Source organism: Telmatherina bonti (assembly GCF_933228915.1).
Source record: "Telmatherina bonti genome assembly, chromosome: 24".
In the NCBI taxonomy this organism is placed as follows: Eukaryota; Metazoa; Chordata; class Actinopteri; order Atheriniformes; family Telmatherinidae; genus Telmatherina; species Telmatherina bonti.
The window spans coordinates 13,998,252-14,021,967 of record NC_136633.1 but is presented as its reverse complement, the minus strand read 5'-3'; the positions used below and the strand labels follow the sequence as shown (position 1 = coordinate 14,021,967).

General features: G+C 37.1%; 2 protein-coding genes across 3 annotated transcripts; one reads left to right on the top strand and one right to left on the bottom strand.

Annotated features, from left to right (window-relative positions):
• Positions 1 to 5,144: 5,144 nt before the first annotated feature.
• On the bottom strand, positions 5,145 to 17,739 carry calcrlb (calcitonin receptor-like b). 2 transcript variants are annotated; one of them, XM_079263993.1, is made up of 13 exons: positions 17,600 to 17,739; positions 15,052 to 15,120; positions 12,216 to 12,363; positions 11,241 to 11,351; positions 9,976 to 10,088; positions 9,791 to 9,882; positions 9,593 to 9,698; positions 7,683 to 7,836; positions 7,539 to 7,599; positions 7,387 to 7,453; positions 6,259 to 6,477; positions 6,129 to 6,170; positions 5,145 to 5,985 (listed from the first exon to the last, which is right to left on the bottom strand). In XM_079263993.1, the coding sequence occupies exons 2-13, from the start codon at positions 15,115 to 15,117 to the stop codon at positions 5,779 to 5,781; spliced, it is 1,386 nt and encodes a 461-aa protein (XP_079120119.1). In that variant the 5' UTR covers positions 15,118 to 15,120; positions 17,600 to 17,739; the 3' UTR covers positions 5,145 to 5,778. The 2 variants fall into 2 exon arrangements, with proteins under 2 accessions (XP_079120119.1, XP_079120120.1); XM_079263994.1 differs by having other exon boundaries at positions 11,241 to 11,348.
• Positions 17,740 to 18,372: 633 nt separating this feature from the next.
• Positions 18,373 to 23,716, top strand: zswim2 (zinc finger, SWIM-type containing 2; the record flags this gene model as incomplete). The annotated part of the gene is made up of 10 exons (XM_079264086.1): positions 18,373 to 18,554; positions 19,090 to 19,246; positions 19,335 to 19,411; positions 19,647 to 19,687; positions 20,949 to 21,183; positions 21,447 to 21,698; positions 22,644 to 22,728; positions 22,868 to 22,947; positions 23,365 to 23,533; positions 23,606 to 23,716. 10 exons carry the CDS (start codon positions 18,373 to 18,375, stop codon positions 23,714 to 23,716), a joined length of 1,389 nt encoding a protein of 462 aa, XP_079120212.1.

Here is a 23,716-nt window from a genome sequence, read left to right as displayed (position 1 = left end):
TAAAAATGAAGTAGATCAGCTCATAGGTCATAATTCAAATTTTTCAACTAAGTTCACTGTTCCAAAATTCATAGTTCTTTTATTTATATGTTACAACAAACTATTATCTTAAGTATACTGTCATTTTCCGATTGTTGCAACCCATTCAGTCCAAACTCATAGCCATCTTTTGATCCAGCAGAACATTTTTAAAAGAAATGAGAAAAAATTTGCTACTTGAATGGCTTTTTATTATTGAGGAATTAAAGGAGTCATAACCTGGTCTTTTCATGTCTCCACTGTTCTATAAGTGTTTTTAAATAATTCTTTTAAAAAAAAATTAAACCATAACAATTTTAAAAAGTGCTTTTTCTGACCCTTTCTTCATAATAAAACTTTTCTCGTGAGATTTCATGCAAGATTTTGATAAACACAGATGTTAGTTTGAATAATGTTAATGAGGTGTGCGCTGATAGATAGATTGCTGGAAGTCCAGCGCCAGAAGGGGGCGGGCCCAGTATGTCTAAAAACATCAACAGCTCGTGATAGCAAGCTAACTGACAGCAGCAGATTTCTGAATTCAACCATTTATCTTTGAACCCGACTATGAGCCTGAGAGAGAAGATACCGAGATGATGGAAGGAGCACGTTTACAACAAACTGTCTCTGAATGGTAAAGTAATTTTTTTAATGTCTGCTCACCTTGCCTGTAAACTAAGTCAGATAGCATGTTGACAATGAGGCGTGTCGTTCATGTTAGGCATGTCGTTCACCATGTTAGATTAAATGATAATAACTGCCATGTTGTGGTCAGAAGAAAGCACCAACATCATGACAAACCAACCTGTGTGGTTGCAGGCATGAAAAAAAAATTGAATAGAGAAGAGTTTTACAAAGATTTTTGTGGCAGAGCATAAGATAGATAAAAGAAAATAAAACACAGGGCTTATTTGTACACAGCAGAAGGTTAAACCTCTAGGCTTGTCCCGTTAGCATTAGCATTATCTGCATCAAATTAAGTCACTTCTCAGTCATAGCAAAAAAATAATTTTATATCCGTAGCAAAACTTACCAACGGCATTGATGGTGAGCCGCTTAAAGTTGCAAATGCCCCTCTTTCCAGCCGCAGTAGGGCTGATGCAGTCTTCATCTGGTTTATTCCCAAATGTTTGCAAAATGCACAAGCAGGCCACAGCCGGCAGAGATGCAGGTGCATTATCAACAAAAAATAATGTAATCCATCTGTCCTTGGTTGTTTGGTTCTTTGATGAAGGGAGAGCAAAAACGTTCTGGTGTTGGTTAAGGCTAGCTGGGTGCTTGTTTTTAATATGCCGGTTTATGCCTCCATGCTTTGCAATTTAACGCTTGCGCAATATGACTTTAGGAGTTGATGTTGCCAGATTTGGTATTTCCCCCTTTAGATCAGGCCCCGTTTACGGTGTGTTTTCATCGGTTTTAGCTGAGATTTTGCATGAAAGGCTCCACGTCAGCCTGGGCCTGCTGGGGCCTGTTCCCCCTGACTGCGGGGGTCTCTAGCTGGGGCCCTCCTTCGCCATATTCTAGGTGGATGCATGGCTGGCTCCTGAGTGGGGTGGTTGGGGTCTGTGCTTGGGGTGACTGGGGGTTGCTCAGATCTCTGGGTTCTCCTGGCCTGCCTCTTGCCTATGGGTGGGCAGGGTCACATTGGCACGATCACTCTTCTCTGAACACGTTCAATCTACAGTTGGCTTGTGTGGGTGTATACATATATGTGTGTGTCTGTACATATGTATATAGGTGGGTATGTATACGTGTATATGCATATGCATATACACAGTTATCTCTTTCTGTCCCTCTTCTATCCTCTTCGGTCTGGTCCAGCAGCATAAACTTTCTAACACAAACAATTATCTAAAACAATTAGAGAAATAAAATAAGAATCCAGAAAATCAAGGGGATCATTATATCTATAAAAGCTCCCCTTGGCAAAGTAAATTTGCTCAGCAGAACACAGCATCCAGAACATCATTCTGCTTTCTTAAATGCTGGACAAGACAAGACAAAGAAAAAGAAAAAAGAAGATTAAGCCGAAAACCTTCCTTTTCATGAATCCTATAGTTAGGATATGAGCACCTCCTGAGTTGGAGTCTGCATGTATGGGACCCAACTTTCTAGGTTATGCTCTTTGTTCTTATAGTTGTGGGTAGTCTGGCCATCCATTACTTATATAGCAATGGGGATGTCCTCTGATACACTGAGAAGTACCTTGCTCCATTTCTCTAATGTATTAATGTACAAATATATGACAGTATTGATGTCTCTAACTTATTTCTCCTTTTTTCCGCAGGTTTTCCTGAATAAGTGCAATTGTACATGTTGATCTGTCTTTCCTGTCGTCTCCACCCCAACCAGTCGAGGCAGATGGCTGCCCTCCCTGAGCCGGGTTATACTGGAGGTTTTCTTCCTGTTTAAGGAGAGTTTTTTCCTTCCCACTGTCGCCTCGTGCATGCTCAGGATGGGGGATTGGTTCAAAGTCATGATTCGATGCAATCAGTTAGTTTCTATTACAGGTTGTGTATGAATTGGATTGAAATGATGTGTATGTAAAGTGCCCTGTGACAACGTTGTTGTGAAGTGGCGCTAAACAAATAAAGCTGAATTGAATTGGATCCATTCATTCATTCATTCATAATAATTTTCCATTCCAATTAGTGGGCAAGCTGCAGGGTACAATCTGAACTGGTCGCCTGTCCATCACAGCACATAAATATTGTTTTTGCTTTTATTTTTACTTTACTTTTTTTTTTTTTTTTTACTTTACACTGCTCTGTGAAGACAGTGCCTTCCCCTATGTGCTTTCAGTTACCAGTACATTTCGACCAAGGTATTTATGTCAAATACTTTTGGTTGAACTAATCTTATCAGATGCTGTTTGATTAGGTTCAGGAACAAAAATCACCTGTTAGGTTTAGAAAGCTTTGGTTTGCCTTGGAAAAGACAGATTTGTGGGAACATATGTATCAAGCGAATGTCATGCCAGCAATTTTTTCAGGACTGTTGGTGCAGTTTAACTAAATTTATCAGTGCATATGGCCATTATATCTGCAACAGATAAAGGCAGAACTGGCACTGGGCAGAGAACTCCATGTGTGCCTCTACTTACCCACATCCCGTGGAAATGCCCTTGACAAATTCACAGAATTGCTACCGACTTGCCTGTTAAAAACCCACTGGGATACAGAACAACAGCTAAATGTTTTAGGTTTCAGTGTAAGCAAGCGGAAGTTAAGGCAGTAAACAAGTGTTAGTCATGAGGCTGAGGAAGTGTTTGCTACCAACACACAAGAGCTGACGGATCAAAAGTTCAATGGCAATGTATTCTTAGAAACAGGAAGCCTGCAATACATCCACTGATCTGATTTCCACTGAGGTAAATATGGGGAGGGGTAGCTTGTTGGATAGTGCTCGTGATAGGTAAACAACAAAAACATATTTGCTCAGATCTTTCATATGGCCTTTGCACCTTTGGTTTTTATCTCCATCACAAAGAAAGTCTGGACCACTGCAAACTTCACAGGATAAAACACCATCTGTGCTGCAGATGCATGAGGATGCCGGTTGAAGGCACGATATGTTGTCCTGCAAAATGTTTTAGTGTTTTGGACAAATAACAAGGGTGGAGATATTTCACGATTACTGTGATGATGCTGCAAGTTTTGTCCAAAAACCTCAGATACCAGAGTCCTTTGTGGATTGAGCTCATGACTATGTGAGGCATGCAAGGAGATCATAAATATCACTCACAATGGTGAATGGTCACGCACAGTGCACATGTGCTTTTGATCACCATGTGTTCTGTCTGCAGATATTTCAGAGAAAAATGAAATGTTGAGTGTTTTAACAGCTTCTAGGGATTTGACTTAATTTATGATGAACTTCAGGGATAGATATAGCACTTTTCCTTTGGGACTTCCGAAGTGTACCTATTAGCATGCATATGCATTCTGGACCAGGACCATACAGTAACCCACCCTGCTTTGTCTGAAAACAATATTAATTACGTGGGGAAACATTTGCTAAGGTCAAACAAGGAAATCCCACCCTCAATTACACTTTGTGGGAAGGAGAATGCAGGCACATTTTCTTCAATTTGTCTTTTACAGAAATAAAACAGAACTAAAGATGAGACCGCAAAGGTAGTAAAACATTTGAATCTGTTTAAATCGGCTTGAATTTATTGTACAACTTATAAAATAATAATTTTTAAAAAAATGCATTTGCATGTGCATTTTTTTTAGAGTGAATTTTCATTCTTTACAAACCATATATGCAATTAGATTTTTGTACGGTAAACATTTTTCCAATTTCTTTTAGCCAACATAGAACCATTTTGTTATTAAAAAAACCAAACAATTTAAGCTGTATTTGTTCAAGAAATGGATATGAGGCCTTGAGAAATCAACCTTTCTTTAGCTAACCTAATTGGAAGCTTATGACTTTAAATCTAGTTATGATCTTAAATTTCATATTTAGGAATAAATAACATGAATATTATGACTCTAAAGACACACTACCGTGACACAATACCGTGGAGTGAATCTCCAGAACAGCAGCTCTAGAAATCCTTGCGATATATGCCAATGTGTCATCAAACAAGTCCAGGACGTGGAGTTTTAAGGTCAGAAAGTTAAGAAATAATAGATCTTATTATGATTCATGAAAGCTAGACAATTAAAGATTAGATAGCTTTTGGTTATGTTTAAATATCCAATTAAAGACGATCATAAAAATTTGATTTCTGTTCTCTGTGTGACTGTAAAGTGGCCGACTGACATTATGAATATAGAAATGAAAATACACATGAAGATGTTGCAACTCTGTCGCCAGATAAGATGGAATATATATTGTTATTTTTCTCTCTCCTGTAAGAAGTGAGGGGACCATATTGCCACATGTTATGAACATCCAAATGGATAGTTTAATGAAACACACTGGATTCACTGTACAGTTGTTTTGGTCGAATGGGAAAAAAAAAGACACAAAAACTCTTACAAACAGACTAACCAGGTTAGTGTCCAACCTGGTTTCTCAAAACATAATTACTTATTTTCAAAATGTCAACACTATCAAGCAATACTATTAAGTAAAACAGTACATAATGCATTACAGTGTGTTTATTGTTTTAACAAACTGGTGTTACCAAAAAACAACGCAAAAAAAATGACAGATTTATATTTTACACATCAATATTATTTTCATCATTGTATGTCATATTCATGGACAATGTAAGATATGTACAAACACATGCACTCCTCCCTACAATCAGCCTCTCCAGCATTGGGAACGATCTCACATAAGAGAAAAGAAAATGGAAAGCTTGACCAAACAAATGATGTTGTATTATATATAAATAGACAAGTCGTCTCCAGAGAAAGTTGATCCCTCCCTCTGTGTTCCACACATATCGTTCAAAAGTAAATAAAGAAATTACATTTACTTAAGAAATCTAACATAAAATAGTGAATTTTATTTTATGTTTGTAGCCTTCAAGGAATGATGACTTAAATAGCTTCAATACAGTTTTGTGCATTTTCACATGCAACACTTTTACCTACCTGATTTTAAAATCATGATTATCATTGACCTGCTCAGGAAAAAACAACTCATCAAAATACCTTCCTCTTGAAGCTGCACTCTCTCACTCACACACACGCACACAAAAAAAGTGCGTGTTCAAAGTTTCCACGACCAGTCACGTAACCCTAACAAAACATTCAACTTCGGGCTGGGAGGAAAATAGTAAACACTGAGCATCAGCCTTCACACAAAAGGGCTGTCTGATCTGAAAACATCTGAATAGCTCTTGCCGTTAATGTGCTCGATGTGGCTTTCAGTGCTGTAGCAGCGGTGGACCTCTGTGAGGGACGATGCCACGTAAGAAGCTGAGCGGAAGAAGTCAGCATTGGCGAAAGTGCCTGCAAACTGCATCCGTTGCAGATTCCAGTGTCTTCTAAGAACTGTCTGAACCTGTAGTGGAGAAAGAGTGTTTTTTTCTTCTGATGCAAACACTCATATTCAACTTTGTATTTTGCATGCATCAGATATGACATTTAAATCGAAAAGTGGATGGAAAATTCTCACATCTCTTCTGTGGGCCAAAGTGAACTCACCTCCCCATTAAAGAAGCAAAATATCGTCGAAACCAAAAGCCCCTGCATTTAGAAAGCACATTGACAAATTTTCTTTTACAGATCAATTAACAAAAGCCAAAAGCTGATCAAATTGAGAAAATGCTCATACCTGATAATGCATAAGGATATTCATGATGTACAGATAGATCTCAGTGATCCAGTGATCATGTGGCTTATATGCAAGCAGAACATACTGGATGCCGAGCAGAGGGATGAGGATGAGGGTGGCTCTCACAGCCCTCATGTAGAGGCTGGACTCAGCCTGGTGTGTCACTCGTAGTTTGGTGATGAGAACCCGGACGATGTTCAATAAGAAGAAAAAGTTCACCTGGAGTCAAAAACAGCCAGTTAGCACAATTGATGCAGATTCACAGCTTTTGACAGAGTATTTGAAGTGATATTCAATCAACTAGCCTGAGAGTTTACACAGCAAATAAAACACCCACAAGCTGCTCATTTCCAAGTCGGCCATCTTGTAGCCAAAGAGCTAGTCCTTCAGTCGTCTAACTTGTTTAAGAAACACTACAAAGGTAGTTTTTTTTTTTTGTTTTTTTTTTTTTTATTTTTTATTATTGATGGCAAAGCTTTAATTTATGCTATTTGTCAAGTTTTTCATGTTTTTAATTTGACTTTGCCATAGCTAGGTTGTCCAATAAATGGGTTACTTAATCAGCAAGCACCATGTTAGCTATTTGGTAAGAATAATTAGCTTATAATGCTTGTTCAAAGCAAGCCTGCAAATATATACAAAGATGCAATAAATTTATGCTGGTTGAGGGCCTTAAGGACTATAGAAAACTGATAAATAGATATGACATTTGGTTACAAAGATAAGAATGTTAGCTTTGCACATCTTTCTCTCCCTTTTCCTGTTTGACATTTATCTGAGAGAGGTTGTTAAATTCCATTTCCCTGCAGAAATTTCTCTAATAAATGGGTCCAACAGGGTGATGACAACTTAGTTTTCTTTTGGCCCATGTTTGATCATGATGGGAGTATTGATTCAGTTTGATTGTTACTTCCTAAACTCAGCTACATATCCTCCAAACAGAGCCTGAATTTCCTCTTAAAACTTGCCAGTATTGAATTTGTGTCAAAATGTGGCTCAGGTTATACTTAAAGCTAAAAGTTCTGGATATTTTACTCAAGATAATTAATTAATGCACACATTATTGTCTGTAGTGGTTGTGAGTCTGGTTTTAAAACTACATCAAATTTACATTGTGGGGTTACTTACCACCAATGCAGCACAAATGGGAGCATGGATAATGTACAGCAAGGAAGTTGCTGAGCTGACCCAGCATCTGTAAATGCATGGAGATGTAAGAAATCTAATATGGCAACCCTTGATATACCCAAAAAGGTTTGGTGGCAATCAAAAAGACTCACTTGTCATTGTAGTAGCAGTGACGTGCTATTGAATATATGACTGCCGGTACAAGTGGGAAGCCTGTAAAATCAATTTTATGACATTTGCTCAAAAGACAGGAGAGGACATTTAGCCTGGTTTCAGAAACATAAGCTTTTACTCACCCCATCCCAGTAGATAATACCATATGAGGTGTTGTTTTTCTGCAAACACAGCCACAACAATCAAGGTGTGAAGGTAGATTCCCTCGCAAAGCATCCAGAAGTAGTTACAACTCATTATATATATCTGGATGAACGCAAGCAGCTTGCAGCTGCCCTGAAAGACAAAACCAAAGTCCAAATTTCAAAATCATTCAGAGTGTAGGCATATATTCTTCAAGCCTTTATCAGAGAAGCTGCTATTGTATAGAAAATGTAGATATATGCCATATGTAAACATATGTTGCCCTTGATTTATCTTATTTACTCTAGCTTATTTATTTGATCATTACTTTATAGATTTATTTCTCCCTTATTCATTGATTATTTTTAGTATAATATAGTTTTCCTTTTTATTTTTAATGACCACTTATTTATGTGGCTTTCTGCTTCTATTGGTTTTACCAGGTATGTTTTCTTTATCCTGTTCCTTCAATTTGCTTTTCATTTTTGGTCTGACTCTTTAATATTTTTAACTCTAGCGTTTTTCCTCTTTGGGGATCTTTCATGCCTGGGGCTTGGTCTGCAGGGTTGTTGTTGCAGTGACCTGACTTGTCTGTTTGGCTGTGGAGGTTCTACAGAGCCAAGGCCAGGGTGGCCACTGGCCTGCCCTGATCTGGGTGGTTTTTCTTCTGATGGGGCTCCTGTGGTTTTGAGTGGGCTGGCTCCTGGTATGAACAGATCACCAAGATATTGCTTCCTCTGTGTCAAGCCTGATGTTCAGCCTTGGATATCCCTGTGGGCGGTGAGTTAGGGTTAGGGTTAGTTGTGGTTGGTTGGTGGTTAGTTGTAGTTTGGGTGGTGGTTGGGGGGGGTTTGTCAAAGCATGTTCTGTGTGTACATCTGTGTGTGTGTGTGTGTGTGTGTGTGTGTGTGTGTGTGTGCGTGCATGCACATGGGTGGATGTGAGAAAGAGTGAGACTATGATAAGGCCAGTTTTTACAAATTCTTAGGTTTGTTAGATGTGTGAAGATGTGTCTTTAATGTGCCACAATTGTTTTTATGTAAAGCACTTTAGGCTATTTTTTATGAAAAGTGTATTATAGATTAGATTAGATTAGATTAGATTAGATTAGATTAGATTAGATTAGATTAGATTAGATTAGATTAGATTTAATTTGATTTGACACTGAAGTGTTTGGTACCAGGACACTGATACAACCACAAACCATTCCACGAGCTGGTTTTTGGACTGGTTCAGGGCAAATTAAGATAATTTTCTTCAAGAAAGTATTGTAAATGGTGTGATACCAAAGTACACATTTCCAATGTCTAACGATTTGTCCCAAATTCCTCCTTGTCCAAATTTATTAGCAATAAGGCTTCTTTTTTCGTTGTTAAGGTTTGATTGACTTTTGTGAAGCCCATTTGGCACTGAAGTGCTTGACAAGATTTACCCAAAATAATCTATTAGCCAATGAATCCAAATCTATGGCTATAAATGCCACTTGCCTTAAGGCATTTAGTGAATTTGTGCACTGCATTAGGCAGCTCCCTTCCGATACTATTTCTAAGCAGCTCTAGGATTTTTGTTGCACAAACTAGGGGACCTATGTCTTTGCTATCCTCTGGTTCTGTTTGCTCAGAAAAATTCAATATTTCAAGGATGCTATGCACACCAGTTAATTGCTTGTATTGTGAAACATTGTTACTCATTAATTTACACTAAATTGCTCACATCCCAGCTTTTTATATTGTGTTGCAGGTCTGAAATGTTACAAAGCACGTACATTGAGAATTTTAGTTTTAGATTGTCTGCATTACAAGTCAAAGGATATGTAAGAATTAGATGGTTTTTCATTTTTCATAGCATTCCAACTTTTCCAAATTTGATCTTTTGTTTTCTGTAAAACATTGAAAGTCCGATAACTTACGGAATCCTCTTTATTTACTGAGAACCAAGCAACAGTAATGACCGAGTTCAGCACAAATGAGAAGAAGAGGTTTTTGTGGAGGGTTATTCTTTGGCAGCTTAGACTCCTGCGAAAATGGGAAGAGAAGACAGGCACACAAATGAACCTTTAAAACAGAGAATACCTCAAACCTTAACTCCAGGTGATAAGGCAACTTACTTGAAGTAGAAGAATATTCCTAAAGATATGAGGAGCGAGACAAGTGACAGTCCATGACCAATCATGATCAAGTAGAAGTGAGTCATCGCTGCCTGCAATAAACACATTAGACATTCATTGATCAGTAATGCTGCATCTACAACAAAGCTGCTTTATTTTCCATGGTGGGCTTTTTTCTTATTTACCGTCCCATGATGGATTATGTTAGCTTTGCAGTTGGTGAAATTTGTCCATGTTTTGTTGCTCTCCGGGTTGAGTCCCCACTCGCCTGTCTCTGTGCAGACTTTGGATGCCATCGCTGCCCAAGAATTTGTGAACCATGAATCGACAAGTAGGGTTAGAAGAGTTTTTTTTTTTCCTATCTAACCTGGGTGAGGCTGTGTATAAAAGACTGTTTCTTTTTTATCTTATTATTATATTTTACTTTTTACTATTTATTGTACATGCTGTTTTTTGTGCCTATTTTTTATTCTATTGTTCAGTGCCTTTTGTATGTTGTGTTTGAGCTGCTTAACAGTGAAATGGAAAGGTTATCTTATCTTATCTTATCTTATCTTATCTTATCTTATCTTATCTTATCTTATCTTAACACTATTTGGGATACATGGGCTAAATACACAGAGTAAAGGAAAACCAGGTTATTTCTCTGCTCCACAAAAACATCACATTAACACAGTACCCTTTAAATAAAATAAAAAATCTCTTTTATGATAATAATGTGCATGTGCATTTTCACTTTTTATGTACCTAAAACAGCGATGTGCTGAATATGCAAATTTGTTCTCGCCACTCTTCAGGAACATACAACCCAGGTAAATCTCAGTTAAACTGTTCATGCTGGTATGTGTTTTCAAAAGAAGCTTTTCCTAAGCTAAAAACTGCCTTTGAATTTGAACAATGTGTGGAAAAAAATATAATAAATTCATAAATCGAGACAATGATTCTGCTTTAGTATTTACTTTCTGGATACTGTGCTTTGAAAATTGTGTCTTGTCTTACCAGAATAAGATAAAATAACATTTTCATGTAAACATGAAGGCAGGATGTCATTAGCCTAGCTTAGCACAATAATGGAAAATAAAAGTTTTCTCCAGCATTGTCCTGTGCACAGTCTCTCTAATAGTTTTTTTTGTTTGTTTGTTTTTTTTTACAGTTTTGTTCATTTTAAAATGCACACATGTTGCCTCACTTTATAACGAAAATAATGGCAGAATCAAGGAGCTATAGGTCATTAAACAAACTCAAAGCAGGCTCTCATTTTCCAGGTTATATTAAATATTGTCATGACTTCAACTCAACAGGAAATTGATGATTTAGAAGTTGCTTTGCAATCTTTTAGTTTTTACCATCTTTTAATCATCAATATTTTCAAACCTTTCCAACAGACTTAGTGAAAGTTGTACACATTACATGATGGTAACTGATTTTATTTGAAGGCAGAAAGACCTACCTTGAGTGTCGAAATCCTTAAAATAACCTGGACAGCTCTGTTCTTTCACTCCAGCTTCAGTTTCATCCCAGCACAGCCATCCATCCCATGTTGTATTGCACATCGGTCCTGCTAACAGCAAAGAACACACAAGTGTTACAAGTAATAAGCTCTTGGTGATATTCAGGGGTTTTCATTTCCGCTTATCCTCACAAGGGCATTTTTAATCATTGTTTTATTCATTTTTAATTATTTGACCAAAGTACTGCACTCAGTAAATAAATCTACATGCATCATGGTAAGTATATTATGGTAATAATCCTAAATAAATGTGTTTATTTGATCATTTCAAAAGATTGTGCTTCATCTCCTTTTATATAATGGACCCTTTACTATGTGATTTTATGTCTGACTGAATGACCAGCTGATGCCATTACTGGATGTTTTTCTTCCCAGATGACATGGCATTTTCATAGATGGCAATAAATGGGCTTGAATTGTCAAAGAGTGGTTCAGGGTGCATGAAATGTTATTTCCACACATGGAGAGGTACCTACAGAGTCCAGACTTGAACTTCAGTGAGAATCTTTGGGATGTGACGGAAATGGCTTTGAACTGTGGTCAGACTCAGTACAAGATCTTGGTAAAAACGAAAGCAACACTAGAAATAAATTGTGACATTGCAGAAGTCAATTGAATATTAGTTGTCCACCTTCTTGTTTTGGTGGCTTTTTCTTGCTCAGACAGCTTGTTTTTTTTTTTGTTTTTTTTTTTTAATAATGTCATTTCCCTTTACGGTGCAAAAAGTATTTATCTAATAAAAAAAATGTACCAGAAATGTCATAGTACTGAAAAGAAAAATGTTGGTATAATCATCCGTACTTCATGTGTGTTCACCAATATAGTTACACACACACAAAATCATTTTTTTGTCTGTTATAATTAAGTACTTTAACATGGTAGTGGTTCCTGTTGCTTTCCCTCAAGACTACTCACCTCTGGATTTTGTAACATTGAGGGATTCTTTTAAGATCCTCTGGAAACACTGGAACTGAGCCATGGGAATTTGGTCCTGCATCCACTTAGGTTCACTCTGATGATTTGGGTGATCCTGGTGCTGGTCTTCGGACGCCACCACATGCAGCTGAGATAAATGTACAACATTATATAGACCATACAGGATGAGATGGGAAAGGAAAGCTTATTTCCTGCATGTAACATTGCTGTATGTTTTTGTTTTTCTTCCTCTCTCTCTTGCAGGCATAACTGCTGCGCAAAAATACGATACATTCATGTAATTTTTCATAGAGACGTTAACAAGAAGTATACAAATGTTAAATCTTTCCAAAGAGCTGCTAAAAGCATGGGAGTATGACTCATGTTATTTCCTTTACTGGTTTCATTTTTATATCTGTATTTACGGAAGCCTGCAGTTTTCATGTTATTTTCATTCTGGTTAAACTGGCTGCTTTATCTCTGATGCAGCATGTCTTTCATTGTAAATATGTTTTTTAATAGTAGGCCAACAACCTGCCCTAAAAGTTTCCTCATTGCAAATATGTGAGATTTATTAGCTGGAAATACAATATTGTAGTTTTTCTGAAAACTCCACAGTTGGTCTGGTGGGGTGGCTATGACCACCCCTTGGATCTACCCCTGGAGAGAAAGCAATACATAACTCAAGTAGCTGAAACTCTGAAAATATAATTCAAATAGATGCTTATAAATTATTTTTAAAATGTCACATTGATGACTTGTAGCAGCGTAAGGGTCAATGAACTACATACATACATTTACAGTACATGAATGTGTAAAAAGTGTCACACGGCTGAACATTAGGTTTCAATAACAGCAAATAAATGATTTAGCTTGTAAACAGTATTTCAGAACAATGTCATAAATTAAATATAAAACCCTTTATTACAAGCACAAGTCCATTAAACACAAGCCAACAACAAACAACATAAAAATACAGTTTATATATCAAAATGTACTATTAAACCAATGCTGTCTCAGTTTAGAGGTAAAACAATGCCAACTAAAGAAGCTTTTGTTATGTGGTTGTCTGAGTTTCCCAGTCGAGAGTCTTAAGACACTCTTAAGTTACCTTAAGAGTGTCTTAATTGCTGGCACATTTGTGGTCATAAACAACAGACTGGCACAACTGTAGGCCATATATATATATATATATATATATATATATATATATATATATATATATATATATATATATATTGAAAGAAACAAATAGAATTTATATAGAAAATGGATCCCCAAGATATTTTCAGACTAGATGTTTATGTTTATTTCAATTGACAATTTTATATACTTTCAGTTACGACAGTCACTCAGGATGGACATTTATGCCTTTTTAGAATCGGATCGGGGTTGTTGGTGCTTGGTGGATAGCTTGTTTGAAGGAAATTGTTATGTAGTGTGTGCATTTATATTAAAACTTTGGTGTGTAAAGGTTTTATTTTTATATGCAGAAGTAGTTTTTATTGTGTGAGCCACCTTGTGTTTCTGGTTGCAAGAAAAAAGTTTGATTTGATTTGATTTGATTTGATTTGATTTGATTTGATTTGATTTGATCTGATCTGATCTGATTTGATTTGATTTGATTTGATTTCAGCAGAACTTCCAGAGTGATTGCACGGTCTGGGTAGAGACAAAGGTAGTTGGATGATGACATGATATGCATCTATATGGTTTAAAAAAAGACATTTGAGGATGCTGATTTGCAGACACAGAACTGCAGACCATAAGAGCGGAGATTCTGTAGGTTTGTGATATTTTATCATTTTATGTTTGTTTTCCAATTTCACTTTTAGCTGGAATTTAGTTAAGGAACCAAAATATGTTTCGAACATGCCATGTTTAACCCATCATGTTAGATACTGATACTAATAACACACGCTGATCTGCAGTATGAGTAAGAACAGGTTGTAGGAATTAGTGTAAAGCGTACTGGGAAAAGAGAAACAAGAGTCCCATTCCATACACAGATGAGTTTTTGTGTATCTTCTGTTGAATTTTTCTTTTTTAATTATTGTTTAGATTTTTTATCATATGAAACTGGTGTATTGGGAGCCTACAAACATATCTCTATTCTCCAACAACATCTTGTTTGTATGTTTGTTTACATCACACCTGTGCATGCACTATGTCAAAATTTTCTTTATGTATTTCTGTTGCAGTATCACGTACAGGCCACAGCATTTTCAGTGGTTTGGTATAAATGTACACACACTTCTTGCAACAATTTCATCTATATGGAAATCTTTTAAAACTAAATTGGTTCCGTAGCTGTGCTGATTCAGATGTAATCTCCCAAAACCTGACAGAAAAAGAACATTTTGGCATGATAGTGAGCTGAGGTATCCTGACAAAATCAGACAAGAATTAAAAAAAAAAAACTATGCTTAAGTGAAATGTATCAATGAAATTTGATCAAATAGATTGCCTTTGGAATTTTTTTAAAAAGACAATTGGTGCACCAAAGTAAGTCTCCAGCAACAAAAAGCAGTGTATCTCCCCATTATTGTACACATGTGGCTTTAAGCTGCTATTAAAGGAATGTCCTTGAAAAATATTTGTCTATTTTTATATTTATATGATGAAGAACAGAGATTTACTGAGTTTTTGGCAGAGCTTTTATGTTCATAATAAAGAACTGATTTAAATTTTGTGAAGTTGCATCAGAGCCAGGAAGAACTTTTGGATAAATGTACAGCTTTACATACAATAAGTGCATAAAAAAATTGTTAAATAATGTAAAACAAGAAAAAGAAAGTTAAAAAAAAAACAAAAAAAACTATAAATCTCTGGTTACCTTGTTGAGGGTGCAAAGGGACAGGAGAAACATGATGTTCAAATCCATCTGTGTTCTTATCGTCATCTTCTAAAGAAAAAACACATGTTGTTGTTATACAAAAATATATATATATATATATATATATCTCAAACATATCAACACTTTATAAAAAACACACTGGGTGGTGTATTGCTGTGCAGTTGGATGGTATTTTTTATTATTCACTGGGAGTTATTTTTACTGGATCTGGAAGAGCGGGGAAAAATTTCACCACTACTGCAAATATTTTTCCCCAAGTGTTTCCTGAGCTGCAGCAGCGCACAATGTGTTGACAGAAGTTCCCGCTCCGCATCACATTTGCATCGCTGCAAAGTAGTTCAGAGCTTTAATTGTGTGTTTGTTTTTGATGGTGTTTGGTTAAATTTGCAATATGCATTTTGACTATTTTCTTGTTAACTGATACATCAAAAAAGACAGTTCCAACCCTAAAACAACAACAAGCCCATACTTCATGTGCTTCCCTATGCTTTACTACTATCAGGTGTCATATAAACATGACAGTGTGTGAAACTACCGAGAAATTTGTGATATGAATGTTTAAAAAGCTATTCCCCCCTCTTTTTTGGATGTCAAGGTTACAGATTCGGCCCTTTGGCTTCCTCTTTTCCCCACAGCTTCCTTCCTGCATGCTGCATTATGTGTGTCGAGCAGCTTTAACCAAGGTTGAGCCAGAAGACATAAATAGGCCATATTTTACCGACTTATCTGAGTTCTGTTGCATCACGTACACCTTTCAAGCTATCATGTCAACTGCACTGAAACTTATGTGAAATATGTGTAAAATGGCCTCCAACCCAGCAGAGATGGTAAATGATGCATCTCAGCTTCATTTCCAAACTGTGGCATGTAGACAGATTTTCTTTAGCTTGCAGACTGGGGTTAGAGCAGTAGATATGATGACATTTACTACCTAAAATTAGGTTTCTAGTCAAGTCAGGGTGCTTCAGGGTAAAATCCATTTAAAGTATGAACACCTCAAAGCTTCAACACAGTCTGAACCACACAAGCTTTAAAGTGGTTTAGTAGTTTTTGGGAACAGTTATCCAGATTTCCTCCAGAACTTTCTAAAGGTCTTCTTTGTATGTTGGCTGCTTTTTGTTTCTTTTTGTCATGATGATCCCACACTGCTTGGATGATGTTGAGATCAGGACTCTGGGAAGTATTTATCCCTCCATTAGACTTGTTGCCCACCGTTTTCAGTCCACTTCTTGTGCCATTGGCATATCTTTTGCCTTTTGTCATTGTCTCTCATGGAGATTATTTCTGATGGGTTTTCAGCCAACAGTTGATAGAACAACTGAGGGTCCAGATACATCTCTCAGGTTGCTGGATTAGTTCCTCTTTGATAAGAACATCACTATCAGTTCCCATCTATCTGCTGCTGATAGTTTGTTTTTGGAATTACATTTCTTCTTAATTCTGCACATTCAGTTTCCTCAAATGTCTTAAGGACACACTGCATGTCACGCTAAGATAAAGTAAGTTTTCACCAAGTTGGGAATTACTTTTATGTTACAAAAATATTATTCTATGTCCGTTAAACTGCCAGTCTGGCATTGATATAGGTTTTTAAAAATGCCTTAAATGTGACTTTTTACTAAGTTGTTGTGTAGACACAACACAGGCTCATTGCTTGAGTTAGGATCCATTTTTAGATGTTTTTTTTTAGTTAGATGTCAAGCATGGACTACTCCTCAAGACCACTTTAGATAATACAACAAAATGTGGCTGTTTGGAAGTAAAATATACAGAAATGTGGGCTGGTTCAATACTTTCACAAAAGACTGCAGCTTGATTTGGGAAGTTATTAGGTTTTAGGGAGCATATCCTCCTTTTTTTGTGTTACTGTTGCCGTTTCATTTTATTGCACATGTAAAGTATTTAAAAATTCTAGTAAGCATTGATTCTTGCACTGAAGTGACACCATATGATGGGGAAAGGGTGGAATTGTTTACATATGTATATAAACTAAATGAGTCTAACTTTTTGAGACTTTGAAAACTTCATAATTAACCCAAATTTCTCCGGAAAGTCTGCATTTAAAGATGGCTTCCTGATTGTGGTGAGAAAAACACAAGAAAATGTCAAAAAGCCTTGTATCTCGTACTGATAACTCAGTTCAGAAGAACATCTTGCATATTCCACATGCAGATGAACTCTTTAAATGCTTCGAAGCATAAATGCATCAAGCTAAAGATTTGCAGACTTCTCCAGTAAAATACCTGATTTTAGAAGCGATTGGTGGATGTTCTTCACCACTTAAAAACAGTTTTTTGTCATTATCTGAGACTGATTTTCAGGTGTTTTGTTTCCAGAGCTTCCAGAACTGGGAAATTTTGTACATAATTTTAAAGAAATGTGAGTTAGTCACATGACTTTACACAGTGGCTGATGTCTTAACCTTTCAATTCAAATTTTCTAGTTCAATTCAGCATTAAAATCAAAATAAAATAAAAACTAATTTGACCTGATCCCAGACAGAATTTGTCAATCAAAAGGAACTTACCTTTTACACAAGAAGATAAAATAATAAAGCTTATTCTATTCCAGAGGCAAAAATAATCCTTCAGTCAGAGACTTTATCTTTGCTGAAAAAATAAAAACAATGAGAGGCTGTTTGTGTGATTTCCTCGGGAGAAGTTCTTCAGTGTGTGTGTTTGGCACAGGAGACAGAGGCGACACTGAGCTGAGCTGATAAAAACCGACTACGGCTGCAGATGACATCACATGCATACCTTTTGTGGAGACATCCCTAGAGAGTCATAATGAATTTTACAAAACATGTTTAATCAATAACCCAGAGCTTATCTATAAGTGTAATATAAACATATGATATAGAACAGTCATATTTTGAGTCACAAATGTTTAAAGATTTTCTTTATATTTACATGACAGTAAACATCTATCAATATTAGATCAATGATTTCAACAAATCATCAGTCATAATCTAATAAAAAAAATAATATACAATTTTGACACATAGAAAGGAGGACAGCAATAATTTTTTCTACCCAAATTATATCAACTCATAAATTACATCAATTATCTATAGAGAAATATACTATAATTCCCCATTTTGGAATTGAATAATCACTTAGTAATAAAGTATAATCTATCATTTTTCTATTTGATCTTTCTAAGTTGTTCAAAAAAGAAAAAAACTGATGATTTTAAACTATAATTGTAGAATTCATTATTCATGAAAGAAGTTCCCATAGCAATGTCGCCCTCTGCTGGCAACAAGCTTCATAGCAAACGTTTCCACGTCACTATGGTTACATGATCTGTTTCCCGTCGGTCTGCAAAGCGACCGCTGCAGATCCGGTTGTCCACGGAGTCCGGTTGACCACGGGTTCGGTCGCCGACGACGGGAACCACCTGGCTGGCGGGAACTACCTACCCGTAAATGGTTCACCGTCAGGGACGCCCAGCTACAATCCTCGAGGGCCAATGGCATACTGGTTTGAGCTGGTTCCTTGCTGCAACACACCTGAATTCAATTAATTAGTCATTAAAAAGTTTGTGCCAAGTTAGACCAACTGTTGGAGGAGAAATCCGGTTATTTTGGGCCAGGTGTGTCGAAACAGGTAAACATGTATAAAAACATGAATGAAACAACCGAATTGACATTTTTCAAAAGTTAGAAAATGTTTTTTTTTTTTTATTAAGTTGTTTGTTCAAACCTTCCATTATGAGAGTTTTAATCGCAAGTTAGTAAATTAGCCTGATTATATCTTCAGCAGTAAGCAACATAACTTGAATTTCAAGTTTTGTTTGAATTTTTTTATTTTTACTGTTTAATTTAACATACATGTATTTATTCTAAACGAGCCTTTATGTAATTTTAATGTGAAACCCTTTGTCAAGTGGTAGGGAGGAATTGTAGCTTTACATGGCTTAAAACTTAAGTGCCTCTGAAGGCTGTTCGTCCTTATCAGTAACCAATCCTTTCTTTGTAGCTCTGTTTTAATATCGCCAGAGGTCTGAACCGTGCAGTGATAAGATGTACAGGAAAACTGCCTGGAGGTCAACTGCCAGCGTTGCACTGAGGGACAGTCAAGACCAAGCCCTTAGCACTGTTATGCTCCTGCTCAAGTCCTATGGCCCGACGGCATTCCTGCTCGGAGAAAATGGAGAGACCCGAAATTTTAAGGTAAAATGTTGTTGCATCCCGTGTGAATCCTGCTCGCACATCAGAGGATGATTCATATCCAGCATGTTCTCTTGTTCATGTCCTTCAGGTCTACCTCGGTGACCCTCATACATGCACTTGTCCCATATTCGTCAGGAAGCAGGAGCTGTGCAAACACATCTGCTGGTATCAGTGTCTCATGAAGAATATTGAATTTATTTAATACAGATTTTCAAAATGAGCCCCCCAACCATGTATCAAACACTGCTTGATTTTTAATGGATTTGACACTTTTTGGCCTTTTTTGTTGTTTAAATTCATATTCTGTAACAATGTGTGGAATATATTTTAGTTTTGAATCTTGGAAAAACTAAAAATATTTAATGTTTACTTTGATGTGTGCTCTCAATTGTCATTCCAGGGTTTTACTGTGTAAATTTGGCTTACCTAGAGAGCATGAGTGTAAGTTGTTTTAAATACCTTTTTAATACATTTTATTTGTTTACAATTAACACAAAGGCATAAAAACGGTGTGCATGTTGAGTTTTGATTCAGTTATTTTATTTGCTCTATTAAGTTAAATATATTGAAATGTGAGCTTTATTGAATGATCTTAAACCTTATCATAGAAACTTTCAGCTTTAAAGCAGCTTTGGAAAAATGAGACAACAGCATTAAGCATATCATACATAGTCTAGTACGAGGAATGGACCGAAAATGAGCGATAAAGCAGCTAATGTCCGGGGGGGGAATGTTGAGACCTTCAGAAAGCTGAAACTTTTCCTTAAAGATTTACTATGTCATTTTCCAAACTTTGACCTTTGTGGTCCAAACCCCTTTAATACCTCAGTAATGTGTATGTCTAGAGTTGTCACTGTCCGGAAGTGTCCCAAGGCTGGGGAGAAAAACAAAATAATTCCACTTCACAGCTTTTTCCTCCTTTAACACTGCGTGAAGTTGGTGCATAATTTTGGTCTTCATACCTCATTGTTACTGTAAAGCAGATATAAACACACTATTCATTCAGAACGTGTCTGCAGAAGTTTCTAGTATGCGTTAATAGACTTTTTAAAAAATGATTATATAGACTTTCTAATAAACCAGACTCTGTTAAGATTTGTAAAATAAAATGACAGCGAATCAGAAGTTTTTTTCAGACCTCAAGACAAAAATGTTTTATTAGTTTCCAAACACTGTTAACAATAACTTTTGGAAGAGCTTGAAATGGATATTTGGTGCACTTCTAATGATCATATTTATTCAGTTTGCATGATTTATAGTCACAGGTGTTCTGAACCTAAACATTGCTGTGATCTCCTTCCTCACCGTGACTGACCTGGGTTTGTTATTTTGGATTATCTTGGCTGCAACATCATTTATGTAGATGAATGATGCATACATTCTGAGTTTTTATGACCTACACATCATCACGGTGACCCATACAAGGTGTTTCTTGTAAATTTGTCTGTTTTATCATGTAGCTGTTGCAGAGTAAAGTGGAAATGGGACCTAAACTGTTGGAATATAGTTGACTATGTAATGGGATTGCGGTTTTTTTGTTTGTTTTTTTTAAATTTATTATTCTGATTAGTGTACAGGCTGAACTCCGCTGCATTTGCTGTAGTTCAAAAAAAAAAAAAAAAAAAAAAAGTCATTTCAAAGAGCTGCCCCATCCTTCTGTTTATATTCTTGTTGACACACATGTTAAAAATATCTGTTTTAGATTCGCTACAGCTTGGACTTATGGACAGGCAGCTCTTGGAGTTGCTCCAGGGTGTGCACTGTTTCGAAGCCCAGAGGACAGATGCTGACCCCTCCTCTGCTTCTGGGACCCTGAGCCAACCAGGCCCAAGCCAGGAGGTTGGACGCGTCTGCCGGAAAGAGATTCAAGCCCAGGATGTGTGTCCTATCTGTCAAGAGGAGCTGCTGCAGAAAAAACAGCCGGTGTCCTATTGCAGGTGTGTTGGGGTTGAGCTTTCACACTGTCATTGTGTCAGGATGAAGTTCTAATTTAACTTTTATTGCCATGCTGACCAGAACATGACCCGATGCAGAATTATTGGTCCCTCCTCAGCTCACCAAGCTGTTCAGGAAGCTGCCAGTGCAGCATTGGATGTAATAAAATTATATTTAAATGACCAGGTAGCCATGGAAGAGGACTGTTTCAGCATTCTGCTGACTGATTTCCTGTGCTCACACATGCTGTCCTTGTTTGTCCCAGGTTCGGCTGTGGCAACAACATGCACATCTCGTGCATGAAGTTGTGGGCAAATTACCAAAACCTCTCAGACGTGCAGAAGATGGTAAAATGCCCTCTGTGCAGGAAGAGCTTCAGCTCATTAAAGGTACTCCTGGAGCAGGTGAAAAATTCTCAAAACCTCTTCACCAGAGCTGAAAGGGAGAGACCAGACAGACACCTGGGGGTGCGATGCCACAGCTGCCAGGTCTGCCCCGTCACAGGCAGATGTTTCAAGTAAGCTCACAGTCATAACTATAGTATGACCCTGTTCATTCTGGGCATTTTACTTCCTTTAAGTTAACACATTCAATTTTTTTTATTGCTTTTTTTTAAGCATGTTTCTTCACCGCACACACTCATAAATATTCAATAAAGAAGGTAAAGATTACTCATTGTGAGGAAGTCCTGCCTATTTCACAATTTTAGGATGAGGCTATCAGTGCTATTAAAGATTCTTATCAAATGTTTTAGGTGAAGCAAAATGTGGAATACTGAATACTCTATACAGATTCTGTTGCAACAGAAGCCCATTTCAAGTGGCTTGTTTTGATTACATCTCACTGTTTTTTATGCAAGTTTAAAACATATGATTGTTCTCGGAAGTTCAGCTTTGAGTCTTTGGCGAGCCCTTTCCCCATAATAGCAGCCCATCTCTCAAATCTGGATCAACATGACTTCTGTTTTAAAAGCAGGCACTGATTTAAATACTTTTTCTAAGACTGCTCCATTAAATTAAATATTGATGACTATTTACAGTCGGTAATTGTAGGCCACAAATGAGTTTACTTTTGTAAGAAATCAAATGACATCTTTTTAAGAAAGCTGATGTGACATAAGGGGAATAACAAGTCGGCACAACTCTGCCCTGATTTCTTCTCCTCTTACAAGCTGCCTGCAGCCCAACATTTCAGACTGAAGCATTTTAGCTGATAGACCCAATTATACAAGCTTCGTTCTCTTACCACACTTTTTTTTTAACCTTGGCAACAGATGAAAAAGCTTCAGAATAATCTGCAGCAGTAAAACTGTCACTGAATGTGCAGCTTGTCTGCACCAAAACAAGTTTAACTGAAACCACAGGTGCTATCCTGTAGAATCTATCGGGTTTGAGCTTTTTGAACATAAAAAATTAAGTGAATTTCCATTTTCAGCTGTAATCTGGAATTTGTCTTTGTCCAGATGCACAGTCTGCAGTTATTTTTATCTGTGTGGAAAATGTGTAAAGAGGGGCTGCCACTCTCAGCATCCACTGGCTTCAAAAACGGTAAGTCATTAGAGTTCAGCTTTCAGTGAATTGTCATGTTAATGTTCACACAACTCCCACAAAAACATTTTAATGGTTTGAACATTGTATGCTCATAATGACATCAATGTTTGACCATTACCATCTGAACCTGAAACAGAAAAGGTCAAACCAGTGGCTCCTGGTTGGGGAAGACTCATCAGGGGAACTAAGGGAAGCCACCAGTCAGCCTGGACATGTGTAAGTTATTCACATTTCCACATCACGTACTGTGATAAAAGGCGTGGCAAATGGCTGAGGAGCATTAAATCTGGATGCTGGCTCATCAGGCTCTGTGCTGCTGGATAATTGGAGGGGTTGGTTGGTTAGGTTTTTGTTTGGTTATTGTGAGCCATTTTGTTTTCCCCTCTCATTTGGTTTTGGCTGAAGCACAATACAAGTTATGTTTTATTTGTCTTTTGTGTGAGGTCAGTTTTCTTTACTTGAGTTTAATTTGTTAAAGGGACACTGAGTATTTGCATGCATTTTTTGAGCAATAAAAGCCCAGGTTTTGAAATGATTGACATGTTCTCATGGCTTTACTGCTTGGTCCCTGATGCATACTTTTCTACACATTGCTCAGTATTAAGTGTTAAGTATTCCTCATCTCTTCCTCAGCATCGTTGCAGCAGTTGAAGATCCTTTATCGGACAGCGTGTTGGAGGGCCTGCCAGCCCTCAGAGTGAGATCAAGGTCTCGTCTCTTAGATGAAGGGCAACAATGTCGACTCTGTCTGAGGAGTTTCAGCTTGGGTCAGCTTGTTCGAACTCTACCCTGCTTTCACAAGGTAAATTTGAGTGTTTGCATAATCTTCTAAACAATATTAGTAAATGCTTAAAACAAAAATCACACATTTCAGTTCCACATGGACTGTGTGGACCAGATCCTGCGTGCCTCAAACTGCTGCCCTCTGGATGGGTATGTCATTTCTGCCACAACAAAGAGCCGGAGATGGAACGGCCTCTCCTAA